Source organism: Chanos chanos, chromosome 6 (genome assembly GCF_902362185.1).
Source record: "Chanos chanos chromosome 6, fChaCha1.1, whole genome shotgun sequence".
NCBI classification, from domain to species: domain Eukaryota; kingdom Metazoa; phylum Chordata; class Actinopteri; order Gonorynchiformes; family Chanidae; genus Chanos; species Chanos chanos.
The window spans coordinates 6,776,202-6,802,225 of NC_044500.1; the positions used below are offsets into that span (position 1 = coordinate 6,776,202).

The 26,024-nt window shown below is 38.7% G+C and overlaps 1 protein-coding gene across 1 annotated transcript; it reads left to right on the forward strand.

Annotated features, from left to right (window-relative positions):
* Nucleotides 1–1,556: 1,556 nt before the first annotated feature.
* LOC115814130 (NACHT, LRR and PYD domains-containing protein 12-like) lies at nucleotides 1,557–25,381 on the forward strand. Its single transcript, XM_030776857.1, has 12 exons — nucleotides 1,557–1,579; nucleotides 2,500–4,302; nucleotides 6,629–6,802; nucleotides 7,606–7,779; nucleotides 8,103–8,276; nucleotides 8,526–8,699; nucleotides 8,897–9,070; nucleotides 23,532–23,648; nucleotides 24,136–24,252; nucleotides 24,523–24,639; nucleotides 24,891–25,007; nucleotides 25,261–25,381. Exons 1-12 carry the CDS (start codon nucleotides 1,557–1,559, stop codon nucleotides 25,379–25,381), a joined length of 3,285 nt encoding a protein of 1,094 aa, XP_030632717.1.
* Nucleotides 25,382–26,024: the final 643 nt, after the last annotated feature.

Consider the following 26,024-nt stretch of genomic DNA (forward strand, 5'->3'; position numbering starts at 1 on the left):
ACATGGTAGTGGTGGAATCTAAATTATAGAGGGAAGCTGAATGGAGCCATGTACTGGGAAATTCCTGAGAAGAATCTGTTGCCATCCACCAGGGTGATGAGGATGAGACGTGGGTGGATCTTCCAGCAGGACAACAAACCAAAACATATTGCAAAGGAGACTCTCAATTGGTTCAAGAAGAAGAATATAAAGGTGCTGGACAGGCCTAGCCAATCAAAAGACTTAAATCCAATAGACAATTTGTGGAAGGAACTGAAGATCAAGATTCACCAGCTGGCCCCCCGGAATCTTCAAGATTTAAAGACTGTCTGTGTTGACGAATGGGCCAAAATCCCACCTGATCATTGTGAGAGATTATTTTTTTCTTACAGGTAGCGTCTTGAAGCTATCATTGAAGACAAAGGCTTCTCCACCAAGTATTAAATAAATTTCAGTTAGCGTGTTCAATACTTCTTTCCTGCGTCATTCCACTTTATTGTGCATAATTTTTTTTTATAGATTGGAGTGCTACAATTTCTTTAGCTGTGTAGTTTCTTTGAGTTAATACCAATGTCTGGTCTAAATTTCATGTGAATAGCTGCAATGGAAATTTGTTGATATGTTGAGTACTTATTTCACATACACACAAACATAAAGACACACAACAGACAGACAGACATAAATGAGGACCTTTTTGTAATGTATTTTGATAATAAAATAAAATCAGTGACTGAAGGAATATGTACATTCTGTTAAAGCTCAACCCAGCAGGGGAGCCTACTGCTGCCTCTTGACTGTTAATTACGATTATTAGTGTTCAATTGCAAATCAATTATTGATGGTCAACTATTTCTCTGTAGTCAGTGGGCAATGTAAAGAGATCAAATGGCAGATTAAAAGTTGGTTAGATAATATGATGAGAGCAATTCTCCACAAAAATATACAGTATGTGAGTGTGTGTGTGTGTCTGTGTGTGTTTGTGTGTGTGTGCATGTGTGACAAAATTACAAAGATTAATTAGAATATTGATGACTGAAATAATATGTGTGTTGTACTGAAGTCCTATCCAGCTGGGGAGATCAAACTCACCTGAAGCCAGCTGTGTGTCCATAAAGAGTGACAGGTCAAAGGATGACCCAGGAGTGCTAATCAAACAAGATTTTCCCTCTGAGAACAAGTAAGCTTTGATATTGGTTAAGCTGTGATTCTTAAGGAAACAAATATTAAATTAGCTTTCAGTTTATTCAATAATTAATGACTCTGTGTGTGTGTCCGTGTGTGTGTGTGTGTTTGTGTGTTTTCACTGTGTGTTGTTGTGTGAACAGCATCCTTCAGGAGAGATCAGACAGTGTGTCCAGAGAGGAGAACAGAACAACAGAAGAGAAAATCAGTATCACAGAGGGAATGTATTCTACAGACAGAAGGTAGGACTACAACTATAACCATTTGTGTGAAATAAACTAATATCTAACCCTTTCTTGTTTTACCTTTTTGAGAGAATGGAGTACCCAACATTTACTTTTTATGGATTTTGAAAATTATGGTGATGATTCAAATTATGGTGATGACACGGAAATATGCAAGTTGCTCAAGTAATGAAGTGAGCATTTTGTGTGTCTGAACCTCACACATTTGACATAATAATATTGAACAAAAACACAAATGGAAGAAAGTCTAGTCTAAATTTTCCAGCTGCGTGTCCATGAAGAGTGACTTGTCTATCCACCACAATTCAAAGAGGGAGACTTTCGTCTAGTACACATGTTCATCATAGTTAAATCTTTTTTATTTCTATCTTACTGATGAAGCAGGGATATTTACTGAAGCATTTTATCAGAGCGAATGATAGCAAATGTATACTATGTTATATGTAATCTATAATGGCATAGAAATATAATACACATATATTACTTGGTCATATATAATATATAATTTGCCAGTGTATTATATTATATTAAAGGAAAGAATAAGAGTAAAGGAAAGAAAACAGTAATTTACAGTGTATGTAAAACAAGACCCGTGTCAGTGACTGGCCACCTAAAGACAGACTGATGAAATATGTTACTGTATGGCCAAAACAGTGTATCATTTAAACGGACATTGAAAATTTTATAGTTGATTTTATAAACTGAAAATCAGAAAACACAGTAAGACTAGAATAAAAGAAACACAGAAACAAACAACAACAAAAAAAACACCCCCCCCCGCAAACTATGTGAATCTAGTCTACAGTGATCAACACAGAGGAATGATATAGGAAAATGAAACACATAAAAAGCATGAATTTGCTAAATAATGTGGTAATAAATAGAAATGAATAAATATTTATAGAAGCACTTACACTTCCCTTCTCCATAAACAGTGTTTTATATTTCATATCACCTTCACCTCACCATATTACAAATCTTTAGAATGTTCAAATGCATAAAATGAATTAAAATGTCAGCTTGTATGTTTCAGTTGATTTTTCATGTTTTATGTGAAAGTGACATGCTACATGACTTTGTTGTGAATTCACAGATATGAATCTACTTTGGCTGAGACTGAAGTCTATAAGAGATTCAAATCAGATCTGAGAGAGAAAATTCAGTGTGTTTGCGAAGGTTTAACAAAGCAGGGAAACCCTACACTTCTCAATGAGATCTACACAGAGCTCTACATTATGCAGGGTGGAAGTGAAGAAGTCAATAATGAACATGAGGTAAGACAGATTGAGACAGCATCCAGGAGAACAGCAACAGAGGACACACCAATCAAATGCAATGACATATTTAAACCCTTACCTGGACAAGACAAACCCATCAGAACTGTGCTGACAACAGGAATTGCTGGCATTGGAAAAACAGTCTCTGTGCAGAAGTTCATTCTAGACTGGGCTGAAGGGAAAGCCAATCAGGATATCCATTTTATATTTCCCCTTCTTCTCAGAGAACTGAATTTAATGAAGGACCAAGAACACAGTCTGATGAGTTTGCTTCAGAGCTTTTGTCGGGAAAGCAAAATATTTGACTGCAGTAAGCATACAGCTCTTTTCATCATTGATGGCCTTGATGAATGTCGATTACCTTTGAACTTCCTGGACAATAAGAGTATGAGTGATGTAACAGAGACAGCGTCACTGGATGTGCTGCTGACAAACCTCATCAAGGGGAATCTGCTTCCCTCTGCTCTCATCTGGATAACCTCCAGACCAGCAGCAGCCAGTCAAATTCCTTCTGAATATGTAGACCAGGTCACCGAAATACGAGGTTTCAGTGATCCTCAGAAGGAGGAGTACTTCAGGAAGAGAATCTCTGAGCAGAGGCTGGCCAATAAAATCATCTTACACATAAAGTATTCAAGAAGTCTGTACATTATGTGTCACATACCAGTGTTCTGTTGGATTTCAGCCACTGTTCTAGAGAAAATGTTTGGTGAGGCAGATAGTGGAAAGATCCCCAAGACTCTAACTCAGATGTACACACACTTCTTGTTAATCCAGACTAAAATTCGAGAAAAGTACAGTGAGAGCAAAGAAACCGAAAAAGAAATGATTTTGAAACTGGGACGACTGGCTTTTCAACAGCTGGAGAAAGGCAATCTGATCTTCTATGAGGAAGATTTGAGAGAGTGTGGCATTGATGTTAGAGAAGCATCAGTGTACTCAGGAGTGTGCACCCAGATCTTTAGAGAGGAGTTAGGGCTGTGCCAAGAGAAGGTTTACTGCTTTGTGCATCTGAGCATTCAGGAGCATCTTGCAGCTCTGTATGTTTACCTGTCCTTCATCTACAACAACACGGATGTTCTTGGTCAAGGGATTGACATTAAACATGCAGCTCAATTCAAATGTTTAACTCTTTATGACATAAATATGCGAGCAGTGGACAAGGCGTTACAGAGCAAGACTGGACACCTGGACCTTTTCCTCCGCTTTCTTCTGGGCCTCTCACTGGAGTCTAATCAAATTCTCTTACAGGGTCTACTGACACAGACAAGAAGCAGTTCAAAGGACACAGAGAAGATAACTGATTACATAAAAATCAGGATAAGGATGGACCCATCTCCAGAGAAAACAATCAACCTATTCCACTGTCTGAGTGAACTGAATGATCATTCTTTGGTGAAGGAAATCCAAAATTACATGAGACCTGGAAATCTAACTAAATCAAAAGTGTCACCCTCTCAGTGGTCAGCTGTGGTGTTTGCTTTACTGACCTCAGAAAAGGAAATGGATGTCTTTGAGCTGCAGAAATACACTGGATCAACCCCAGACAGGTCACACATCACAGCAGAAAATGTCCTTCTGAAACTTCTACTGGTTGTCGAAGCATCCAAAAAAGCTGTGTAAGTATGACTAATACCCTTTTCATCCAAATATCTCATAATAAATTTGTTGTCAATTAATAAGCATATGAGCTCCGCCACTTTTTGTACTTTTATTTTCAAGTTGAACAATAACTCCACATGCTGTGTATGAATCTGTGCATGTGTGTCCAAATTGTTTTTCATGGAGAGGCGAGATGATGTGAGTCAGGTAACCATTTCAGGCCCAAAAGGGGTACTATATTTTAAGAAGCTGAGTAAAGGCACCACACATTCCAGAGGTGCTTGGGCAATGGGACCAGTGTGTGGGGGTTCAGGTATGGAGGTGCTCTGTACAGGGGTGATCTTTACAGGATCAAGGGCCTTAGGGTGGTTGCCAGCTTAGGGAAGCAGTGGGCAGCACAGCAGGCTTCAGGAACACTTGGGCCAAGATCTGAACCTGGGTTGCTGGCTTAGCTAGCGAGTAGCAGTTGTTTCCAGTGATCCTCTTCTCTTCCTGACACTCCTGGTTTTATCCTGCACTTCATGAGTTTTCATGCTTCTCCCCATGTACCTTTGTGAACTTGGCATGGCACTGATCTTCCAGGGGCCAGGTCATCACAGGGTACAGAGAAGCTGACACTAATACCTGTGAACTGTGATTTACAAACATAACTGTAGGACTAATTTTGTTGTTGGTTGTTGATTGGCTGATAGAAAATAAAAATCTGAGATTTTCTGTGTACGCATTGGTTGAGATTTCAGATTTTTCTTCTCATTGTCATACATGTTGCCGTGCTTTATACTTTTGCAGCTGTTGTTTGGCACAGAAGTGATGAATATAAAAAGGTGTAGGGCTATAAAATAACCTCTAAAAAGGCTTTAAAAGGCACAGGGACTTGCACAACATTTTTCACTCTTGGTACTAGAATAAGCCTAATTAGAGCAGAGCTTCCCTGTACCGCACTAACTGTGCATTCAGCTGTATATTTTTTAAAGAGTAGTCAATATAAGTATGAATATTAGATAAGGATCACTTTTCCACTACCGCGGTGCCGGTGCCGGTGCCCGATCGAGCACCGGGGCCGCGCTTTTCCACTGACAAAATACTGGTGCCGGAGCCGAAAAGCTGGCACCGGCACGGCACCACAGAATTGCTGGTCCCAAAAGTTGGAACCACTGACGTCAGAGGCTATGCAAATAAAAACCACGCGAGAACCAATCAGTTCAGCGTTTGATACGTGACGTTCTTTAGAGAGGCGGGAGTAACAAAAAACGTCTGACCAAGTAGCGGTAGGCTAAAGGATATTTGTAGCATGAAAATATGTATATGATTAAAAGATGCATGAGTAACAATTTGTGTCTACATCAATACCGGCTGTTGTTTACATGTTACATGAACGTAGTCGGACCCAGAGTGGTAGAAAAAGACACTCTCTCTCGGCTCTGGCTGGTGCAAATAAACCACTGCATGCAGACCTTCATTTAAACACTCGTTTTAACTTTTGAGCTAGGTGACAGACTTACTATTTTCATGAATTTTGCCCCCAGAGCGAAAAGTTATGAGACAAAATTCGTGAGGTGTTTCGCTGTGTGGAAGCCTAGCGTAAAAGTAAATTTATAAAGAGCAAGCAGATGCGTTCTGTCCGACATTATTTTTTCCCCACGGAAATTACCCAAACTTTCGCTATGTAGCGTTCGGTTCCCAAACCAGTGGAAATGCCGGTCGGTTCTCAAAAGGCACCAAGGCAGCACTGGCTCCGCACCGGCACGGGCACGGGCACGGGCACGGGCACCAGCACCGCCGTAGTGGAAAAGAGACATTTGGGCACTAGATGTAAATAAGTCAGGGCAAATAAACAGACATGGAATAAAGTTTAGAGCTGAGTTGGATCCATCTCAGTCTTTTGTTGACTTAAGTGACTGTGGTTATTATAAATGTCTAAAAAATAATGTAAATGCAAAAAAGATCTAAACATATTAATTAGAAAAGGAACTAGCTAAATTACAGTTCAGTAATTGAACTTCAGTTTAATTCCGTCCATCATAATGCACATAAGCCAAGAAGCCAGTATTACATCTAATTTCTCTGTTTAGGCGTGGGTGGTTGTTTCAACTGTTTTTATGAAATATTAAGTTTGATGTATAGTAGTTTGAGTTTACTGTGCCACTTATTGGCTTTTTCACAAATAAGCATGACAATAGTATAGAATCATTAAAATCATTGTGTATGTGTGTGTGTGTGTGAGAGAGAGAGAGCGAGAGAGAGAGAGAGAGAGAGAGAGAGAGAGAGATTGTTTGTGTTTATCTGTATTTCTGGTGTAAAGAAGTATGAACAGTATATTGAGATGGACTATTTTGTTCCCAGGTTGAACAACTGTAACCTGTCAGAGAAAAGCTGTTCAGCTCTGGCCTCAGTTCTAAGTTCACCCTACTCCAGTCTGAGAGAACTGGATCTGAGTCACAATAAACTGCAGGATTCTGGAGTGGAGCTGCTCTCTGCTGGCCTGAAGAGTCCTCATTGTAAACTGGAGATACTAAGGTAAAATCATCTTCTTGAGAGTCACACATGACCTGTTCATAGTACATTGTCTAACAGTGAGACGGAGTAGGTGTCTTTCTTTCATTCTCTCTTTCACACACACACACACACACACACACACATACACACCCACACATAAAAACAGGGATGGTTTGCTGAAGGTTTCTCTTGTGTGTGTGTGTGGTGTGTGTGTGTGTGTGTGTGTATTTTTATGCTATCATAGAATAAACGAAGGGAAGGTATCAACACAATTGTTTCAGACATTGTTTTATTCAAGTGTGCAACATAAAGAAAAGTTGACTAAGTCATAAATGCATAAAGTATATGTATTATTAATCAATTTGATCATTTACTACCATACATATATAGACTACAGTATTAAGAGTTAAGGTTTGGGGGCCTAGAGATATTCATGGTTTTTCCACTTTCGTGGGGGTCCTGCTCTGACTGTACCATCTGTTATGGTATAGGCATAGGTCTTGGAAGTCATTCAGTACTCTGTATGGTAGAGAACAAGTAAAGAATATTAAACAGTTTTAATCTCTCTTAAAAACGAAGGCCTGATCTTAGGCTCTGCGTCCATGTATGTAAGTCTGTCTCTCCTGCTGCCCCATCTGTCTGTCAGTCAGTCTGTCTGTCTCTCTCTCTCTCTCTCTCTCTCTCTCTCTCTCTGTCAGTTTCACTTTTTCATTTCTCTCATTCTGTGTGAGGCAGCATTGTATGTGTTGCAGTTTTTCTCTCTCTTGTTATTTGTCACTGAAGAGGTATGAGTATGCTTTTCAGATGTCCTACTTTGTTTCCAGTTTGAGAGGCGCTAAACTGACAGCGAAAAGTTGCAGAATTCTGGCCTCAGCTCTGCGCTTGAACTCCTCTGCTCTCCGAGGGCTGGACCTTAGTTACAATAAACTACAGGATTCCGGAGTGAGGCTGCTCTCTGCTGGGCTGAGGGATCGTCACTGTAAACTGGAAAAACTTGGGTAGTATCATGTTTCTGAGAGTAACATATGACATGCTCTTCACTACAGAACATGTTCACAGTTTATTTAGTTCTACAGTCATCTGCTCCTACTGTAAAGGACATGTGGAAGTCATATATTCTCATAATAATATTTATCTGCTTCCTATCATATACTACATTTTGAGTCCAGCCTTAACTCTTTGTCTGTAGAATTTCTTCCTTGTGGATATGCTATTACGTTATTCTGTGAACCTTGCTCTTGGTGTGTGTTTCTTCTTGTGTTCATGTTGAATGAATTAAGAGATGTGAATTTGTTATTCAGATTTAAAGTTTTGTTCCCAGACTATGGCGTTGTAACGTCACAAAAAGAAGCTGTGAAGTTTTGGCCTCAATTCTCAGATCAAAGTCCTCCAGTCTGAGAGAACTGGACCTGAGTGAAAATAATTTGCAGGATTCAGGAATGAAGAAGTTTTCTGCTGGACTGAAGAATCCTCACTGTAAACTGGAGATACTGAGGTAAAATCATATCTCTCAGAATTACACATGTTTAATTACGATACTTTCTCTAACAGTGACAGTGACCGTAGACGCTTTCTTTTCATTCTCTCTTTCACAAAAAACATGACTGTTGCTACATACATTACTCCAGAATCATTAGAACTTTCCTGGTCCTTCAGTCTTGTGTGTGTGTGTGTGTGTGTGTGTGCGCGTATTGAATGACCAAGAATATTTCAGTAGATCATTCATTTTGTATTTTGATTCCAGTGTGCGTGACTGCAAGCTAAGAGAGAAAAGCTGTGAAGCTCTGGCCTCATCTTTTCGTGCCAGTCCCTCTAGTCTGATAGAGCTGGATCTGAGTAACAATGATCTAAGGGATTCAGGAGTGAAGCTGCTTTCAGCTGGATTGAATAATTCTCACTGTAAACTGATGACCCTAAAGTAAGATCAGTTAAACTGAATAAATTATGTACTAAAGTGAAAAACATGTGACAAGTGTTAGCAAGATTTGATATAAGATAGTAATGAACACAGAAATTGATTAATTTCTACTTGTTGACATAAAACTACTTGTTACACTGTGCTATGTGACCTGAGCTGAAATGTTTTATGAGAGTTTCCTCATTTTCTGTCTTCAGGCTGATGAACTGTGGTATTACAGATGAAGGCTGTGATGCTCTGGCATCAGCTTTGAAATCAATGCCCTCAAATCTGAGAGAGTTAGATTTATATGGGAACAGAATTGGAGACTCAGGAAAGAATCTTCTTTATTCCCTACAGGATGATCCCAGTTATAAACTAGAGAAACTGCAGTAAGTAATGACATTTAAATAACCTGAAACTACTCAGGATAATAGTAACTACACCTACGTAGTAGTGTCTTCAACATTAGTCATATGTATGTGATCACAATTGTGTTTACATTAACTTATGGGTTGGAGTTCAGACCTAATGGGTTACATCAGTAACATCCCTACCTTGTATGTGTGTGTGTATGTGTGTGTAATTTTTTGACCACTAATGAGTTTCGTAAATTCATCTCCACCTTAGCCTCTGATTTTCCCATAGCTCTGATGAAAAAAAACTGAGAGGGCACGAAGCATGCACACACACACACACACACACACACACACAGATATTGCTTTCTAATTTCAAGACCATTAGAAGGTGTAAATTTGATGCATAAATTCCTTTCTTTGTCCCTTAGATTCCACTGAAATAACCCATCACTTGAGGAAGGAACATCTGGAGAGCCATGAAACGACACTTGATCTTGTGCAGAGAGGACACATATACAGAGAGACAGAGAGAGAGAGAGATTCCAATGTGCATGCATCTACATGTCCTAGATTAAGGATGACTGTAATCTAATTGCTTTTTTCTGATGTTCTTGTGTAAAGTAATATAATTAGCCAAATATATTGAATAAATAATTTATATTAATAAAACATTGTGGTGTGGGGTCTTGACTGAGTTGAGTGAAATTCAAATAATATTACGGTGAACCATATAATACATATACTAAATTTTGAGGGTTCTGATTTGTGTGTCCTGATACCAATAACCTCTACAGTCTCAAAATATTTTATGATAGTTGCAGTTACTCAATATTCAGTAAGAACATATGCATATGCACTATCATGTCCTCCTGACTTGCTCTTAATGTATAATTCAGTAATGCCACTTACAAATAACAGAGGCGAATAAGGGTAATGGCATGACTGTCAAGGTTAGTTTGTAAAAAAGCAAAATATTAAATCCACTGCTATTCTCCAAAAAATGCGGTGAATGTACATGAATTTGAGAAGAACATGATGCTCTGAATATTTTGCCAGACTGCCAAATTGCTGTGTTATCTCTATGGACATACGCAATCTACTGTCTCTTACGTCAGACAGAATACCCCTGTGCTTCAGATAGAATGCTCTCTGCGCCTGCCCTGATGTAAACAATCTTACCCCTTTCCTGTCTTTGTCTGTGGTAGATTGAACATCACATGAGCTTATGAAACAGACATTAAAAACTGACACTTGGCTTACATTTGACCAAAGCTTGAGGGAAAAAATAAATCTTTTTCAACGCAATGTGGCAGCACAGTGGCGCAGTGGGTAGCGCTGTCGTCTCACGGCAAAAAGGTCTCAGGTTTGATTCCTCGCTGGGCGGCCAGGGTCCTTTCTGTGTGGAGTTTGCATGTTCTCCCTGTGTCTGCGTGGGTTTCCTCCCACAGTCCAGAGACATGCAGGTTAGGTGAATTGGAGACACTAAATTGCCCCTAGGTATGAACATGTGTGTCTGCCCTGCAATGGACTGGTGACCTATCCAGGTTGTTTCCCTGCCTTTTGCCCTATGAGCACTGGGATAGGCTCCAGCACCCCCCACGACCCTAATCAGGATAAGTGGCTTAGATAATGAGTGAGAGTGAGATGTGACGTGCTATACAAATTCGGGTTAAGCAATAGCTGGGGTCAGACCTACATCTAATCGTGTTACGCTGTGATTATTGTTATTACCAAAAGTTTATGGAGGCTAAGAAAGATGCTACAAAAAGAAATAAAACTGTTTGACATGAATAAAAAATGACATGAATCAGGGTTAGAAATATTTCTTAACACATTTAACGTAATAAATTCATTTAACACTGAAGTGTGCTGAACACGCTGTGTCTGATAAGCAGTCTCACTAGCTAAAAACGTGTTGCTGTCACATTTATGTTAAATCTAAATTTGTCTCTGTGTTTGGTCCAATGAAGACTAAAATAAAGAGGAAAGGATCAGAATAGCGAAACGGAATTGGTTATGTCATAGTTTGTCCATACAAATGCAATCAATAGGAACAATGTTTGAAACAGAAACTATGTTTGAAAAGCATGTATGAAACAATTGCATGTAAAAGAACATGTTAATTTTTTTCTGTTCTTTTCACGGAACCGAAGAGATTTAAGAAGTATGAAGGAATGTTGTAATTTATTGTTGTTTATTTGTAGTAACTGTTCATTTGCCAAAATGTATAACACATGCAGACATTTATGCTGTCAAGCACTCTCTCTGTCGGTTTCAGGGGATATGACTCTGGATCTGACACTGCTCATCCTGATATCATCCTGTTTGATGATAGAAAACAAGTGAGTCAATGGAAACAAATGAAATAATCTCCCTGACAACCCAGAGAGGTTTGATATATGTGTCTGTCTTGGGAAAGAAAGAACTTTCCTCAGGGAGATTTCATTATGAGGTGGAGGTCAGTGCAAAGACTGAGGGGGATACAGGAGTGGCAGGAGAATAAGATCTTATCATGAGCTGGTTGAGGGAGTGGATGCATGTCAGGCTCAGCCAAGACTACAGAAACCAGGCTAGATTAACAAAAAAGGGGTGAAACTAATAGTTGAATGACAGAAAACCTAAGATAGAAAACCTCACTTAAAACAGCCAGCAGAGGGCGAGAATAAGCAGAAAGAGACAGGGCATGACACATCAACAGATAAGGCGCCTTGGAAAGTTAATTTTAAAGATGCCAACAGAACGTGAAAAACAGAAAATGTTTGCGTTGTTGGGTGGAGGACTATATGTCAGGCCACAGGAGGATGTTGCACACTCCTTTTGACACATACCAAGTGACTCCAAGGCCAGCAAGGCTCCGTCTTCATGAGGATCTGTGTAAATTTACTTCTCCCTGTAATCTCTTGAAAATCCAAGTTAAAGTAAGCTGAAAATTAAAGTTTAAATGTTTATTTTTAATGATATTTAAAAAGCATAGCACACAGGATATGGTACACTGAAATGGCTTGCGGGGTTTCTATGGCAATGCTGAGATTGTTGTATTTTGATACTTAGTTCTATTTTTTTTTTACTTGAGTCATTTTTAGTATTGTATTCTGTTTAATATGTGAAATGTCATTTTCTATTACAGTGTGCTCTTACTATTCCAGATTTTAGTGTAGTAAATGTTGATCATCCACCGGCTCCATGTTTCAGTTAAAACCCCAAACAACAACAACAAAAATACAATTCAGAACAGTGGAGAGTAAAAAAAGGGTATTTATAAGGGTATAATATCTGAATCACTGAGCACTGTATTTTGCATTCACAGTATTTCTGAGGTTCAATGTTATGAGATACCTTTAACTTAAAAGCAAACTTCATGGTTATGTTTAAAGAGGCTTTGAGAAGTAATTCACAGTACAAATTTATATTTTGAATGTTCCTAGTCACATAATAAATTGTAACTGCACAAATGCATTTAAATATGTTTTCCCTTTACTAACTGCTGAAGCAGGGAACCTTGGAATACTTGTTTTCCATATAAATGAGGCATAAATTCAGTTGCCTATTGCTTTAGTGGGGTTAAAACAAGAGAAAAAAATCCTTTAAATTGCTGTAGCAAATATTTGAGGAATTTGTTCTAGGATTTGAGTCAACATAATCTGGCTAATCTGACTGATCCATTGATAAAAGTGCAAGTCCACACCCTAGGAAAACAGTGATTTGCAATATGCATTGTATAATGGTTACAGAGGCCATTCAAAAGCTCTGCAACACAAACTTTGTGATCTGGCTTCACATAATTTTTAAAGCAAACTGCTCTCCATCCCCACAGTTCCTCTCCTCCGATTGTAAGAGAGTGCCTCATGTAGCCAGGATGCGATGCATTATCACAAAACATGTTTCTCATCACTTGTACCATGCTGCACCACAACCTTTTACTTTTAACGTGTTAGGAACAGATAAAGTTCATGGACTCTACAGTAGTCTTTCTGTAACCTTTCAACTGATTTTTCTCTACTCTCAAGGCGCTTTTAAAGCCTATTAAAACTAGGTTACAAATGGCCTTTCAGGTACTGTCAAGAGAGAGGGAAATATTTCCGACTGACTCCTTAGGGAATACTATTTTGTACTTTAGAATAAAATGCATTGTGCAGATTTGGCAAGTAGGTGCATTTGTAACATAATGCAGAGCCAATCAGACTTTAAGAGCACACATGCAAAAACACACATATGCACAAGAAGTATACACTCTCACTCTGTTCTGCCCTAATTTAAATATTTTCCTCCATTTTCATAAACACATGATACCAGACACAAGCACAACAGGTTTGCCATGTACACACACAAATTAACCGCCACCTCTACTCAGGTGTTGTTTGAGAACAGATTAGCAGCCTTAGAAAGTGAAAGTATGAGATTTGGTTTCAGAGATAGAAACTTAAAAAGAGGAATGAATTTATCAAGCACTGAACACAAATATGGTAAATACTGCAGGTTGTGATTTTAAACCAGAGGTAGTTTAATTTATAGACTCAATTTGAACATGATTTTACTCCAACATTAAACAAACAGGTGATTGAGGTTAAACCATAGGAGATTCAGTTATACTGTAAAAAGGGATTTGGTGTTAGTCTAATTTTTGTCAAAGAGATGATTATTCCTGTTTGAGTTTTGCAAGATTCCAAAAAGAGAGAACTTGTTCATGAACAAGGTTTAGTGCGCACTTGGCAGCCGCTGAAAATGAAATATAAAAACATAGTTCAAACAGGTAAGACACATTTTGCTTAGGCCTATAGGCTCATGATTGTACCCCATTTTGGTTTTAATCATATTTGACATATTAAACCAAGTAAATGTCATTCAGTAGCTATTTCAACTTGGAGTAGCTTTAACCCCCAACATAATGCTGTTTTAAGACACACAAATGTCCTCTCGCCTGGTGGTTACTCTTAGCAGATTAACATTTGGGTTGTAAATACTCCCAGAGACTTTGCCAATTATAGTACTTTAAAGTATGCTGAAACAGAAAGCTCTTCATCACAGGATGATGAAGACACGTCTGCTGCCGCAGAGGGATTCAGAAAGGCCTACTGTGGTTTACATTAATATTATGTATGGTAGCTACTGCTATTTCTCTCCCTATTAAAATGTTTTTACATTCTTGTGTGGAATTTTGAGTTTAAAATGCATATTGAAGGGATGATACGTTCTTATCCCTTTTAACAGAGCATGACTGGGCATTACCAGGAGGAGAGTCCATCAACCTCCACAGCACAGACTGACAGAGAGATGTTCAATAAATGCCAGGTTAATTCTGCATGTAGATCTGTAGAACTTAATGTCATCCTTATGTTTTCTCAGTTATGAATTGAGGAGGAAAATAGCTAAAACTGACTGAGAAATGATACACTTGCAGTGGCAGATTAAAAGGCCTATCTTGAAATTCAATTACTGGAACAGCAGTTAGAGGTGGGTGCATGGTCATAGGTGAATTGTTAATTGTTGGAACAATCTAAATATAGTAATTGTTGCATTTGTAGGAAATAAAGAAGACCAAATAAAATGTGACTGATTTTTCTTTATTTGACTGCTGGGGGTGGTGGTATCTTAATCTGTGAAATGTTTTTGGCAAATTCTCTCGGACGGCTCCTCCATCCAGGACATCTGCAGGGTGGATGGGACTATCTTCCTCAGGATCGTTCATTTGTGCGGCAGGGTGCTGCTCTCCTCTAATTGTGGCAATATTATTATGGAGAACAACACATGGCAAAATAATGTCACACGCCGTCTCTGGGGTTACCCTGAGTTTACGCAGACACTGGAGCCGGGCTTTGAGCATGCCTATTGTCATCTCAACCCAGGCTCTAGTCCTGCAGTGGGCCACACTGGAACGTTGTTGGGGGCCCAGCTCAGGGTCAGGGTAAGGGCTCAACAGAGAGGGCTGGCATGGGTACTCTCTGTCACCAAGCAGGTGGCCATCAAACTCTCCTGTAATTATTTAGTGGATACATTTTAAGGGAGTTAAAAGAGGGAGACAAGGAATGGTATTTGTGCAAAGCTTTACTTACCATGTGCAAATCTGTTGCTCCGGGTACACTAATGATACATTCGTATATCATGCACAGAGCTGGGCCACTGGCTTCAACATTTGTGATAAAGTGCACTGCATCACATATGATCTTGACAGTGCAGAGAATGAGATATATTAGTTGCAGTATATTGTGATGTATAGTCTTTGTTATTGTAAGACAATAGTCAGTGGACCTGCACATTAATGCTGTGGAAAGACTTCCTATTCACATAGTCAACTTCATTAACTGAAGGAGCAGTGATAGGGATCTGTGTGCCATCGACGCAGCCCATGACACTGGGAAACGCTGCAACATAAAAACTAACAACTGAGTCTGAGTCCGAGTCTGAGGTCGCAGCAGAATGTCATGAACACGATATAATTTAAAATATCATAAACTTTAACTGAATGATTCTACATCACGCACCTGCAATCCTGTGTAATTCCTCTTTGATGGTCCTTAGAGGTCTGACACTAGGAAAATGTGCAGTAGCCGTTTAAGTACAAGGGACACTTTTTTACGGCTCTACCAGCAGTTGCTTTCCCGATATACTCGGCATTGCCAGTGTTATAAAGGAAACTCCCGTCCGCAAAAAAAAAAGAAGGGCAAAGAACTTGCTCCGATCTGAGAGCAAGAAGTCCACGGTGTGTAATATTAGAGATGTAGGCCGCAGTTGTTCGGATAAATGATAGATTGTGATGAAAAACGGTAACGCTCGACTAGGTAGCCATCAGGGAATGATAATACATCTAATCGGGGTCTCAAAATCCTCTCCCGACGTAAGGCTATGCGAATTAATTTGGTTTCAACACCGATCGGGTTAGCGACGAAAGGAGACGCCATGTTTGACAGATGCTTCAGGTTCATCCGGAGGGAGGAGCTAGGGAGAAACTCAGGATTTGTTGAAGAAAACCTGCCAGCGAGCAGGTTAGGTTCACAGAGTCAATTACCACGGTAACTGAGCCAGAGTTTGAGTTACCTCGCTTTCTGAAACGGAAAACCCAGATTTTCCTTCATCTCAGGATTAACAAACTCAGAGTTTTGACTAAACCCGCTTTCTGAAATACCCCCCTGGTCTTTGTTCATTAACCTTGTTTTCTTTCTGGTATAAAATACTCTTGTCATAAATTTGAAGAAATACTGAATGCATATTCAGATTCGTTCAGTTTGTCTGAGCAAGGCACAACTGGGGAATCACATCAGTCCAGAAACAAAACAGAATTAACAAGGCACTTCTCAAACTTACAGGCTTGCAGATCTTCAATTCAGACCTCAAGATAAGAAAATCCACACAAACAAACAAAGAGAAATATGTCAGCAAACTGAGAACAAGACCAAATTAAGCAAAATTAGTGCGACTACTGATTGGATAACAAAGTGAGCCATTGAAACCAGGAAGTGAACACAAACCTAGCTTAAAAATGACCAGCAAAGGGGGAGAATGCGTGACAGGGCATTAGTTCTATCAGTTATATCTGAAGTTCTCCCTTGTTTTTCTTGTTGAGCCATGTAATTGTTATATTTACATTTAGAATTTTTGATGTGTTATTGACTATTGGAATACTATTATTACATTTGAAGCTCCGCACACACATGCAGTCTCCCAAAGCAATCCTAACACTCTTATCTTTAATGTCCTAGATAAGTGTTGACTGTATCTGGATTTCCACAACAATAAGAGTGTACCCAGGTCAACTTGGACTTGGGTAACTTAGCTAGCCAACTGTACCACCTATTGGGAACTGCACCTCAGGAAGTATGTTCTTAGTAAAGGACAAGACCTTTTTTCTGAAACATGCTGACACGGGTATGTATGTACAAAAGAGCAGAGACATGATTTCAAGTTTAAGCCAGGAGAATTTCATTAAATATGCTGTAAATAGCAAAAGACACTGAATGCTACGGTGGAAAGAAAGATTTAACGGTTTTATTTATAGTAAATAAAATGAAAATTGAAAGTCTTTTCAATCTCTTTTTCATATCTAAAGTGTAATAAAAAAATCGCAAAAACAGAACATTATTGCTGAAATGACAAGAGTGTGAAACACACATACCCAGTGGATACAGAAAGAATGATTGAGTTAGGAGGCTGATGGCAAGTGGAGAATCCTACTGAGGGAGACTTACAACACCACATATTCTCATGTCTTGGATCATACACTGCAAAAAGTGAGTAAAAGGTGTTTTGGTGCAAACTTAACTATGCAGCATACAATGGCCTACCTATCACAAGAACCTGTTAGATGTAACAAAATCTGCCTCAGCTAGTGTGCTATCGACACATCATTAAGACTGAAAGGTCGAAAGGTGATACATTCTTAAACATCTTAGAAACACACTGTTGAATGTTCAGTTTTGAATTGCATTATTTTAACAAAGTCCTTGCTCTTTGGAAAATGAAGACAAGGCACACAAGCTTGTTGTGGGTATCCTAGTATTGATGGCATCTTCAAGGAACTCTTCGGCAATGTTCAGGGGTTTCTCAAATCACATATGGTCTTTATTAGGGCTGCAACAATAACCGCGTCACTGCCGTACCGCGGTATCAGGAGGAGTAACGGCGTTAAGCCCCTCACCACAATTACTGTCATAACAGCTTTTTTCCACTGATCTGAGAGTGCTGCCATCCTCATGTAGCTTTGGCTTGGTCTGTGGCCTTGTCTACATGTATTCATATATTTTCGAAAACTCACTGTTTTTCTATCGGTTTTGAAAAGAAAAGGGTCATGTCCACAGTACAGGTGTTTTTTCTTCTTAAATCTTTCCACACGAGAACGAGAAAACGATGCTAAAACGTCCAAATCTCTGCACTGATCATACACAACATTTAGCAAGCGAATCATGTCATTGTAACCTTCTGGTCGACTGACCAATCAAATCAATGGACAGGACTGACACTGAGGAGAAGCGGGTTGTGAGTGTGGTGTTGAAAACTAGTGAGCAGTTGCAACTGTCAACAAATAATGTTATGGAGGAAAACATTCAATGTATGATAACCCCTGTCTACACCCATGTTTGTTAATTCTATGTAAATATTGCATTCAAATAAACATGAATATGACATGTAATATGTAATTATAAGTGGCCGTGTCGCTAATGATTGCAACGAATCCTAATGACTGCATATCATGGCAACATTAACAGACAAGAAAGACATGCCATGCAGAAATAGTCTTTTTTAATTATGTTTATTTTTAACTCCTTTCAGCTCAACAATTTCAACATATTAGGCTTCCACACAGCGAAGCACATCGCGAATTTCGCCCTACGACTGCTCAGAGAGTGTGGTCGCAAAACTACCAACCAAGTCACCTAGCTCGAGTGTTCGAGTGCTTAAATGAAGGTCTACAGTGGTGTATTTGCCCCGATCAGAGCTGCTGAGAGAGTTTTTTCCACCTTTTTGCCCTGGACTATGCTCATGTAACATGTAAACAACAACCTGTGTTGATGTAGAAACAAATGGTTGCTCATACATCTTCAATTCATATACAGTACATGTTTACATGCTACATGTAGCATTTAACCTCTGCCATCTTGGTCAGACTTCTCTAGATAACATCACCTACCAAACACATCACACGCTGAACTGATTGGTTCTGTCTTGGTATTTTGCTTGCATAAAGTTGGGGATTCACCATCTCAATTTCGCTTGCTTTGCCAGATTCGCTTTGATTTTGCCCAATCAGAGCGAAATTCGCACCCATACAACTTGAATGAGAGCAAAGCGAAATTCTTTGCAATGGAACGTGGGACAAGTAAAGTAAAATGAATGAATAATCGAACAATGGGGAGTTTGGCTGCAGTATTACAGCAAACCACAAAGGTGCCATTCTTTGAACACCATAGTAAGGAAATTTCTGTACTGCAACAGCCCTGGTCTTTATCTGGTCTTTGGCCTGGCCTCACATTCCTGAATTATTTAAACAGAAAGGTACAGCACAGGACTGTTCAGAATGCGTTAGTTTTCTTAGTTACACAAGGATTCACAGGTATTTGCAAAGATCTATGACAGTCATTTTTATGTAAGTATAGTAATTAAAAATATAAAAGAATAGTAACAAAAAAAAATAAAATAAAGAGAAATAATCACAGTCCAACAAGGAGCGTGAGGCATCAGAGTAAAAAATAAGACATGAAAAATGATTGTATAGCAGTGGAGTGTCAGAGGATCACACATTTATAAAACTGTAAATAAGAAATGAGGAAGCAGAGATGAGACAAAAATGTTAGGCCAACACTGACAGCCAGGCTCCTCATGTGACCAAAATGTTCTCCTGTGAACTAGAAATCCCAATCAATGCACATACTAACTTGACAGACTGCTTAAATGCATCTGGTACTGATGGTGATGTATTTAGATTAAAGTTTGCATTACCATTATCACACTGTCAGACAGTCTAGAGTTTGTGAATGCTTACTTTGTATTTAAAAGTAAAAGACTGGGGAAAAAAGAATTTTTAAACATTGCTGAAAACATTACCAAAACAAAGAAAAGAAAGATTGTGAAACTTATAAAACAAATTGAGCTCCACCAAGAGATTGGAAATATTGAGATTGTAGCATGAGAAGATTCTTTTTTACATTCAGTGAGCTCCACCTAAGTGGGCAGAGGAAAAAAGAAAGAAAGTGAAAGCATCACATTTCAGAAGAAGCAAACTGAGGAATATGTTCCATTACACGCCGTCAACAAACATGGTGAGTACTTAATTTTATGATGGGGTGCTCTTTGATTCAGGAATGGGAAACTGTCCCCTGTAAATTCATAATAGAAACAGTCTTTTGATTTCTAAACAAACACACCGAACTCTACTTTGTATGAGGAGCCCTTGTACAATAGTTGAGCAAGATTATCACTGTAACAAAACCCTACTGGAATGTAATCCTTTTGAAAAGGTTTAACTTTTCAAGAGTAAAAACAAAATGTTAAATTATGCCTTGAAGTTTTGCTTGTTTTAATGACAGCAATGATAGCACTCCTTTGTAAAGGAAGTTGGTGTAACTAATTTGAAAGGAACTGACACAAGACAGTGCTCAGGGTGTGATGGTGCAGGTGCAACAGAATCTGTTCAGACCGGTCTACATTCTTTTCTTTTCAATCTTATTTACACTGCATGACAGACAGATATTTGAAGCATGTAGAAGACCCGTTTTACCTGCTGATCCACAAAACATGCAAACTCTTTCAAGAGTATTTCTGTCCTCATGTTGGTGCTTGTGATCATATATTTTGGTGTGAAGGTTTACCTAACATGCAATATTTTAGTATGAAGAGTGTACTTCTGTCACAAGGTTCAGTGAGAACTCCCTTACAATTGCTAGTGTCATGACAAACCCACTTGCAAAGCCAGAGTTCAACTCAGTAGAAGCAAGGAGGCAAAGATAAAGATTAAGTAACTCTTTACTTGGATAGGTCAAAATAAACACACGGATGATACAGAAAAACAAAGATGTCTAAGAGGAAAAAAAGAAACTGAAAGAAACTAATTGAACTAATTGACAGGAATTTACGGGTTGCAGCATATGGGTGCAAAGATTATAAAAATACCCAGGAAAGTTACTCCATGGCTGAAGCACAAACAATGACTCAGGAGGAACCTAAATAGGGAGACCAGTAAGAAACAGGTGCAGGCAATGAACTAATGATTAAATGATTAATTAATACGTAGGTAAATATGTCTGTGCTAGTCTGGTGTTGTTGTTTGACTCCATGTGGCAGCTGGTTCAGGGTGAGACTGCTGCAACTTGTAGTTAATTTAAACCATTTAAGGGAATAATTAAGATTAGCTGTTGGAACACCTTGGTGAACAATCATAGATTAAGCTAATTTATTGCCCTTTCTCTCAGAGTGAACATGTTTACTATGCAGGAAGTTGCATGGCCTAATCTGAGATACAGAATACAGAAAATGAGTAAAGCTTAAGTGCATCTTAAAATGATGATGTCTGAAATGCAGTGTTGCTTTAACTTGGTTGTAGTTCCATTCTCAGTTCATTAGAGGCCGCTACTGAGTTTTTATGATTATGTAACAAACATGCTATGCCCCTGTGATGTGATGTGTGATGCATAGTAAAGTTTCAGCAAATGTCAATACTGAATATATATATATATATATATATATATATATATATATATATATATACGTGTGTGTGTGTGTGTGTATTGAAATCTGCTTTATATATCATCCATCATTATTTATTTTTCAGGTTGATGCTGAAGGACATGACTTGCTCGATGATTTCAGAGTGAAAGCATTGCTGTGATTAGATTTGTGTGGGTCCACACATTTACCCACTTTTTCCAGGTCAGGATGCTAATGTTAGTAATTTAACACATTTTACTGTTAATAAAACGTAATAGCAGAGTGAAAAAATATTAACTGGTTAGCCTTACCTTTGAAGTGCAGTCAGTCTGTCCTCCATCTAATGACAAGCATAAGACGGAGAGTGGCAGAGGCAACCACAAAAACAACAGCCCTGCTTCAACATAACTCCTCATTGTAACACTTGCACCTCAAATAAAATATTAGTGTATGTGTTTAATTGTACTCTTTGCCTTTTGTGTGCGTGTTAATTAGGATGCACATTATTCTATCATTCTGCTTCTGAAAAGAGAAAAATTGCTTCTAGAATGAGTCACAAAAGGGAAACAGAGATCAATCAACAGTCAGGATCAGATGGGTAAGTGGCATATGTGTGTGTGTGCATGTGCTTTTATGTATTCATTTGTGTGTGCATAAATACACTCAACAAAAATATAAACACAACACCATTCTTTTTGCTCCCATTTTTCTTGAATTGAAGTAAAAGTGTGACAATAAGAGCCATGTCTCCTTATAATAAAATATATTTAAAAAAAAAAAAACATGGCGTCTACATACGGGTCATGATCCGTATCTATAAATACCGGCCCAGGTAACATTGCAGTATCGCCCTCACTTCCTCTGCCTGGTGTGTCGCACCTGTGCAGTTATGGTACACCTTGGGGTGGCTGCGCTGTCCGGACGCGCTTAGCTGGTTGAGTGACGTAGAGAGAGCGGGTTTTTTTTTTTCATTCTGCAGCTTTTTGAGCTCTTCCTGTTCCACCGGTAAGCCGTGATCATTTTCTGCTTACGATTTTATTTGGAATTTTTAATCGTATTTGGCAGGTGACATGGCAGCGGTGGGGCAAATCTTTTTTTGTTTTTTGGTGAGTCCGGTTCTATAGTGACCGCTCCTTTAGGAAGCGTAACCTTGGGTTACGGCTGTGGTTTTTCTTCTGGAAGGGTTTTCAACCTTGGGATGGCTGTTCTGTTTTCAGTTTATTTAAATTTAGTTTTATTTTCTTTTTAATTTCCTATGGCGCCCGGGTTGCCCTGTTACTGATGTGTTGAAATTGTATTTAATGTTATTCTGTTACGGTAATTGTAAAAGTCAGAGTACTGCGTGTATAATTTTGATCTTAAAATTGTTTGAAATTGTTTCTTTTGGAAGCAGGGGCTCAAATGGACCTTGAAGAAAAGTTTTTTTTTCTTCTTCTTTCTTTTTTTTTGGTTGGTTTTCGTTGTTTTGTTCTCTCTTCCCGAACTTCCTAACCCGAAAGACTTTGTTACCGCACACTGACTCATGGAATACAACACATCTTGGAATATTGCTGTCTGGAATTATTTTCTTTACATAAATAAATAAATAATTAAATAGCTGTGTTTGTTGTGTTTGGTTTACTACAGCTAAGCCAGCATCATTGATATTTATTATTATAATAAATTTATTTTTAACTACTCTGTCTGAGTGGTGGTGGATTTCACCTGGCGCCCGAACAGTTAAGAATTAAAATAGTCCCACCACCGCCACAAAAGATTTCTTCTATGCAAACAAAAGGCTTATTTCTCTCAGAATTTGTTCTCAGATTTGTTAAAATTCATGTTAGTGAGCACTTCACCTCTGCTTAGATAATACATCCACCTGACAGGTATGGAATATCAAGATGCTGAGTAAACAGCATGATTATTGCATAGGTGTGCCTTGGACTAGTCACAATAAAAGGTGACTTTAAGATGTGCAGTTTTATCACACAACACAGTGCCATAAGTTTAGAGGGAGTGTGCAACTGGTGTGCTAACTGCAGGAATGTCGACCAGAGCTGTTCCCCGTGAACTGAATGTTCATTTCACTACCATAAGCTGTCTCCAGCATCGTTTCTGAGAGTTTGGTAGTGCATCCAACCGACCTCACAACCGCAGACAACATGTAACCCAGGACCACCACATCCGGCTTTTGTGTGCATAGAAGAAATCTTAGATCTGAACTTATGAAAAATGGGAGTAAAAACAAAAGTGTTGCATTTATATTTTTGTTGAGTGTTTTTCAAATATTGTGAAAGAGTCACATATGAAGAAGTTTTGTGCAAAACTGTTTCGCAATTATTGATGGTAAAACATGTGAGTAGTCTTTCTCTGGCTGAAGCCTGATACAACAGGAGAGACCAGATTCACCCGTACCCAGCTGTGTCTCCATGAAGAGTGAGAAGTCTATGGGTCACCCACCACTGTTGGAAGAGAGAAACTGTACTCCTGAGAACAAGTAAGATTTCATCACATTTTAAATTTAACTTAGACTCCCCCCAAATGTAATATTTAAAAAAAAAGTGTGGGCGTGTGTGTATGTGTGCGCGCGCACCTGCATTCCCATGTGTCTTTGTGTGTATGTGCGTGCTTGTACAGCTATCCTTGGGAGGACCAGTTTGAGTTTTAGAACTTGGGAGTGAGGACATTTTGGCTGGTCCTCACTTCTTCCAAGGGCTGTTTGGGGGTTAACACTTGGTTTTAGGGTTCAGGTTAGAATTAGGTTTAGGTTCAGATTAGGGTAAATGTTGGGATTGGGCATTTAGCTGTGATGGCTGAAGTTAAGATAAGGGGCCAGGGAATGCATTATGTCAATGAGTGTACTCACAAAGACAGAGGTACAAGTGTGTGTGTGTGTCAGTGTGCTTGCATGTGTATGGGAAATTGTAAGTGTATGCATAACTTTAGTTAGCTAAAATGTGTGAGTTGTCTTTCTCTTGCTGAAGCCTGATACAACAGGAGAGACCAGATTCACCCGTACCCAGCTGTGTCTCCATGAAGAGTGAGAAGTCTATGGGTCACCCACCACTGTTGGAGGAGAGAAACTTTACTCCTGAGAACAGGTAAGATTTCATTATAATTTTATTAAACTAAAACTCAAGAAATATAATACTTATAAAAAAGATAAAAAACAAAACAAAAAAAGGTGTGTGTGTGTGTGTGTGTGTTTGCTTGCATGTATATGGGTTTTGTATGAGTGTGCGTGAACATCTCATTGTTTTACAATATTCTGAAATTACCTGACATTAAGAAGTTAGTCATTCTTTGAACAAAACTAATTTTTTCCTAGTTCATGATAATAAAATGTGTGAGTTGTCTTTCTCTGGCTGAAGCCTGATACAACAGGAGAGACCAGATTCACCCGTACCAAGCTGTGTCTCCATGAAGAGTGAGAAGTCTATGGGTCACCCACCACTGCTGGAGGAGAGAAACTTTACTCCTGAGAACAGGTAAGATTTCATTATAATTTTATTAAACTAAAACTCCAGAAATATAATGCTTATAAAAAAGATTTTAAAAAATTCAAAACAAAACAAAAAAATTGTATGTGTATGGTGTGTGTGTGTGTGTGTGTGTGTGTGTGTGTGTGTGTGTGTGTGTGTGTGTGTGTGAGAGAGAGAGTGTGCTTGTATGGGAAATTGTAAGTGTATGCATAACTGTAGTTACATGAAATGTGTGAGTTGTCTTTCTCTTGCTGAAGCCTGATACAACAGGAGAGACCAAATTCAGCTGTACCCAGCTGTGTCTCCATGAAGAGTGAGAAGTCTATGGGTCACCCACCACTGTTGGAAGAGAGAAACCTTACCCCTGGAAACAGGTAAGATTTCATTATAATTTTATTAAACTAAAACTCCAGAAATATAATGCTTATAAAAAAGATTTTAAAAAATTCAAAACAAAACAAAAAAATTGTATGTGTATGGTGTGTGTGTGTGTGTGTGTGTGTGTGTGTGTGTGTGTGTGTGTGTGTGTGTGTGTGTGAGAGAGAGAGTGTGCTTGTATGGGAAATTGTAAGTGTATGCATAACTGTAGTTACATGAAATGTGTGAGTTGTCTTTCTCTTGCTGAAGCCTGATACAACAGGAGAGACCGAATTCAGCTGTACCCAGCTGTGTCTCCATGAAGAGTGAGAAGTCTATGGGTCACCCACCACTGTTGGAAGAGAGAGACTTTATTCCTGAGAACAAGTAAGATTTTGTTATAATTATATTACACTTAAACAACAACAACAACAACAACAACAACAACAAAAAACTAAAAAACACCCCCCTCCAAAAACAAAAAACGACAAGCAAAGAACCCCCCAAAGTATTATATTGGATAAAAAGAAAGATAAAACGTTTGTGTGTGTGTGTGTGTGCGCGCCTTGAGAGATGGATGGGTAGTCTCTGATTAACTGTATGTAAATGTAATGATATTTATTTGTGTGTGCATAAATATTTCAGTTATCCTGAAATAGTCACACATGAGAAGGTAAAATATTCTTTGTGCACAACTGCTTTGCATGTACTGAGGGTTAGATTTGTATGTGTCTTTGTTTTGATGAAGCCTGATGCTGTTTATTAAAAATATGACTATTACACACACACACACACACACACACACACATTATATTAATAATATTTTGGAAAACTGGTAATGGAATGCCACACAGACATTAGCTTTTCTAAACTGCATTCAAATTTTTATTGAGATGGCTAAGAGAAAATCTCAGCAAACAAGTTCCATTGGGTTGCAGCTTTCTGTCAGTGTATTCATAAATACAATTTTTGACTCCATGTTTAGAGAGATATGACTGACAGAAAAAAACAGTGAATTCTTCCAGGCACAAGTG

Coding starts and splice junctions, on each gene's coding strand:
- LOC115814130 (XM_030776857.1), top strand. CDS start 1,557: ATGCAAGTTGCTCAAGTAATGAA. Junction 1,580..2,499: donor CAAGTTGCTCAAGTAATGAA/GTGAGCATTTTG, acceptor GTGAATTCACAG/ATATGAATCTACTTTGGCTG. Junction 8,277..8,525: donor TGTAAACTGGAGATACTGAG/GTAAAATCATAT, acceptor TTTTGATTCCAG/TGTGCGTGACTGCAAGCTAA.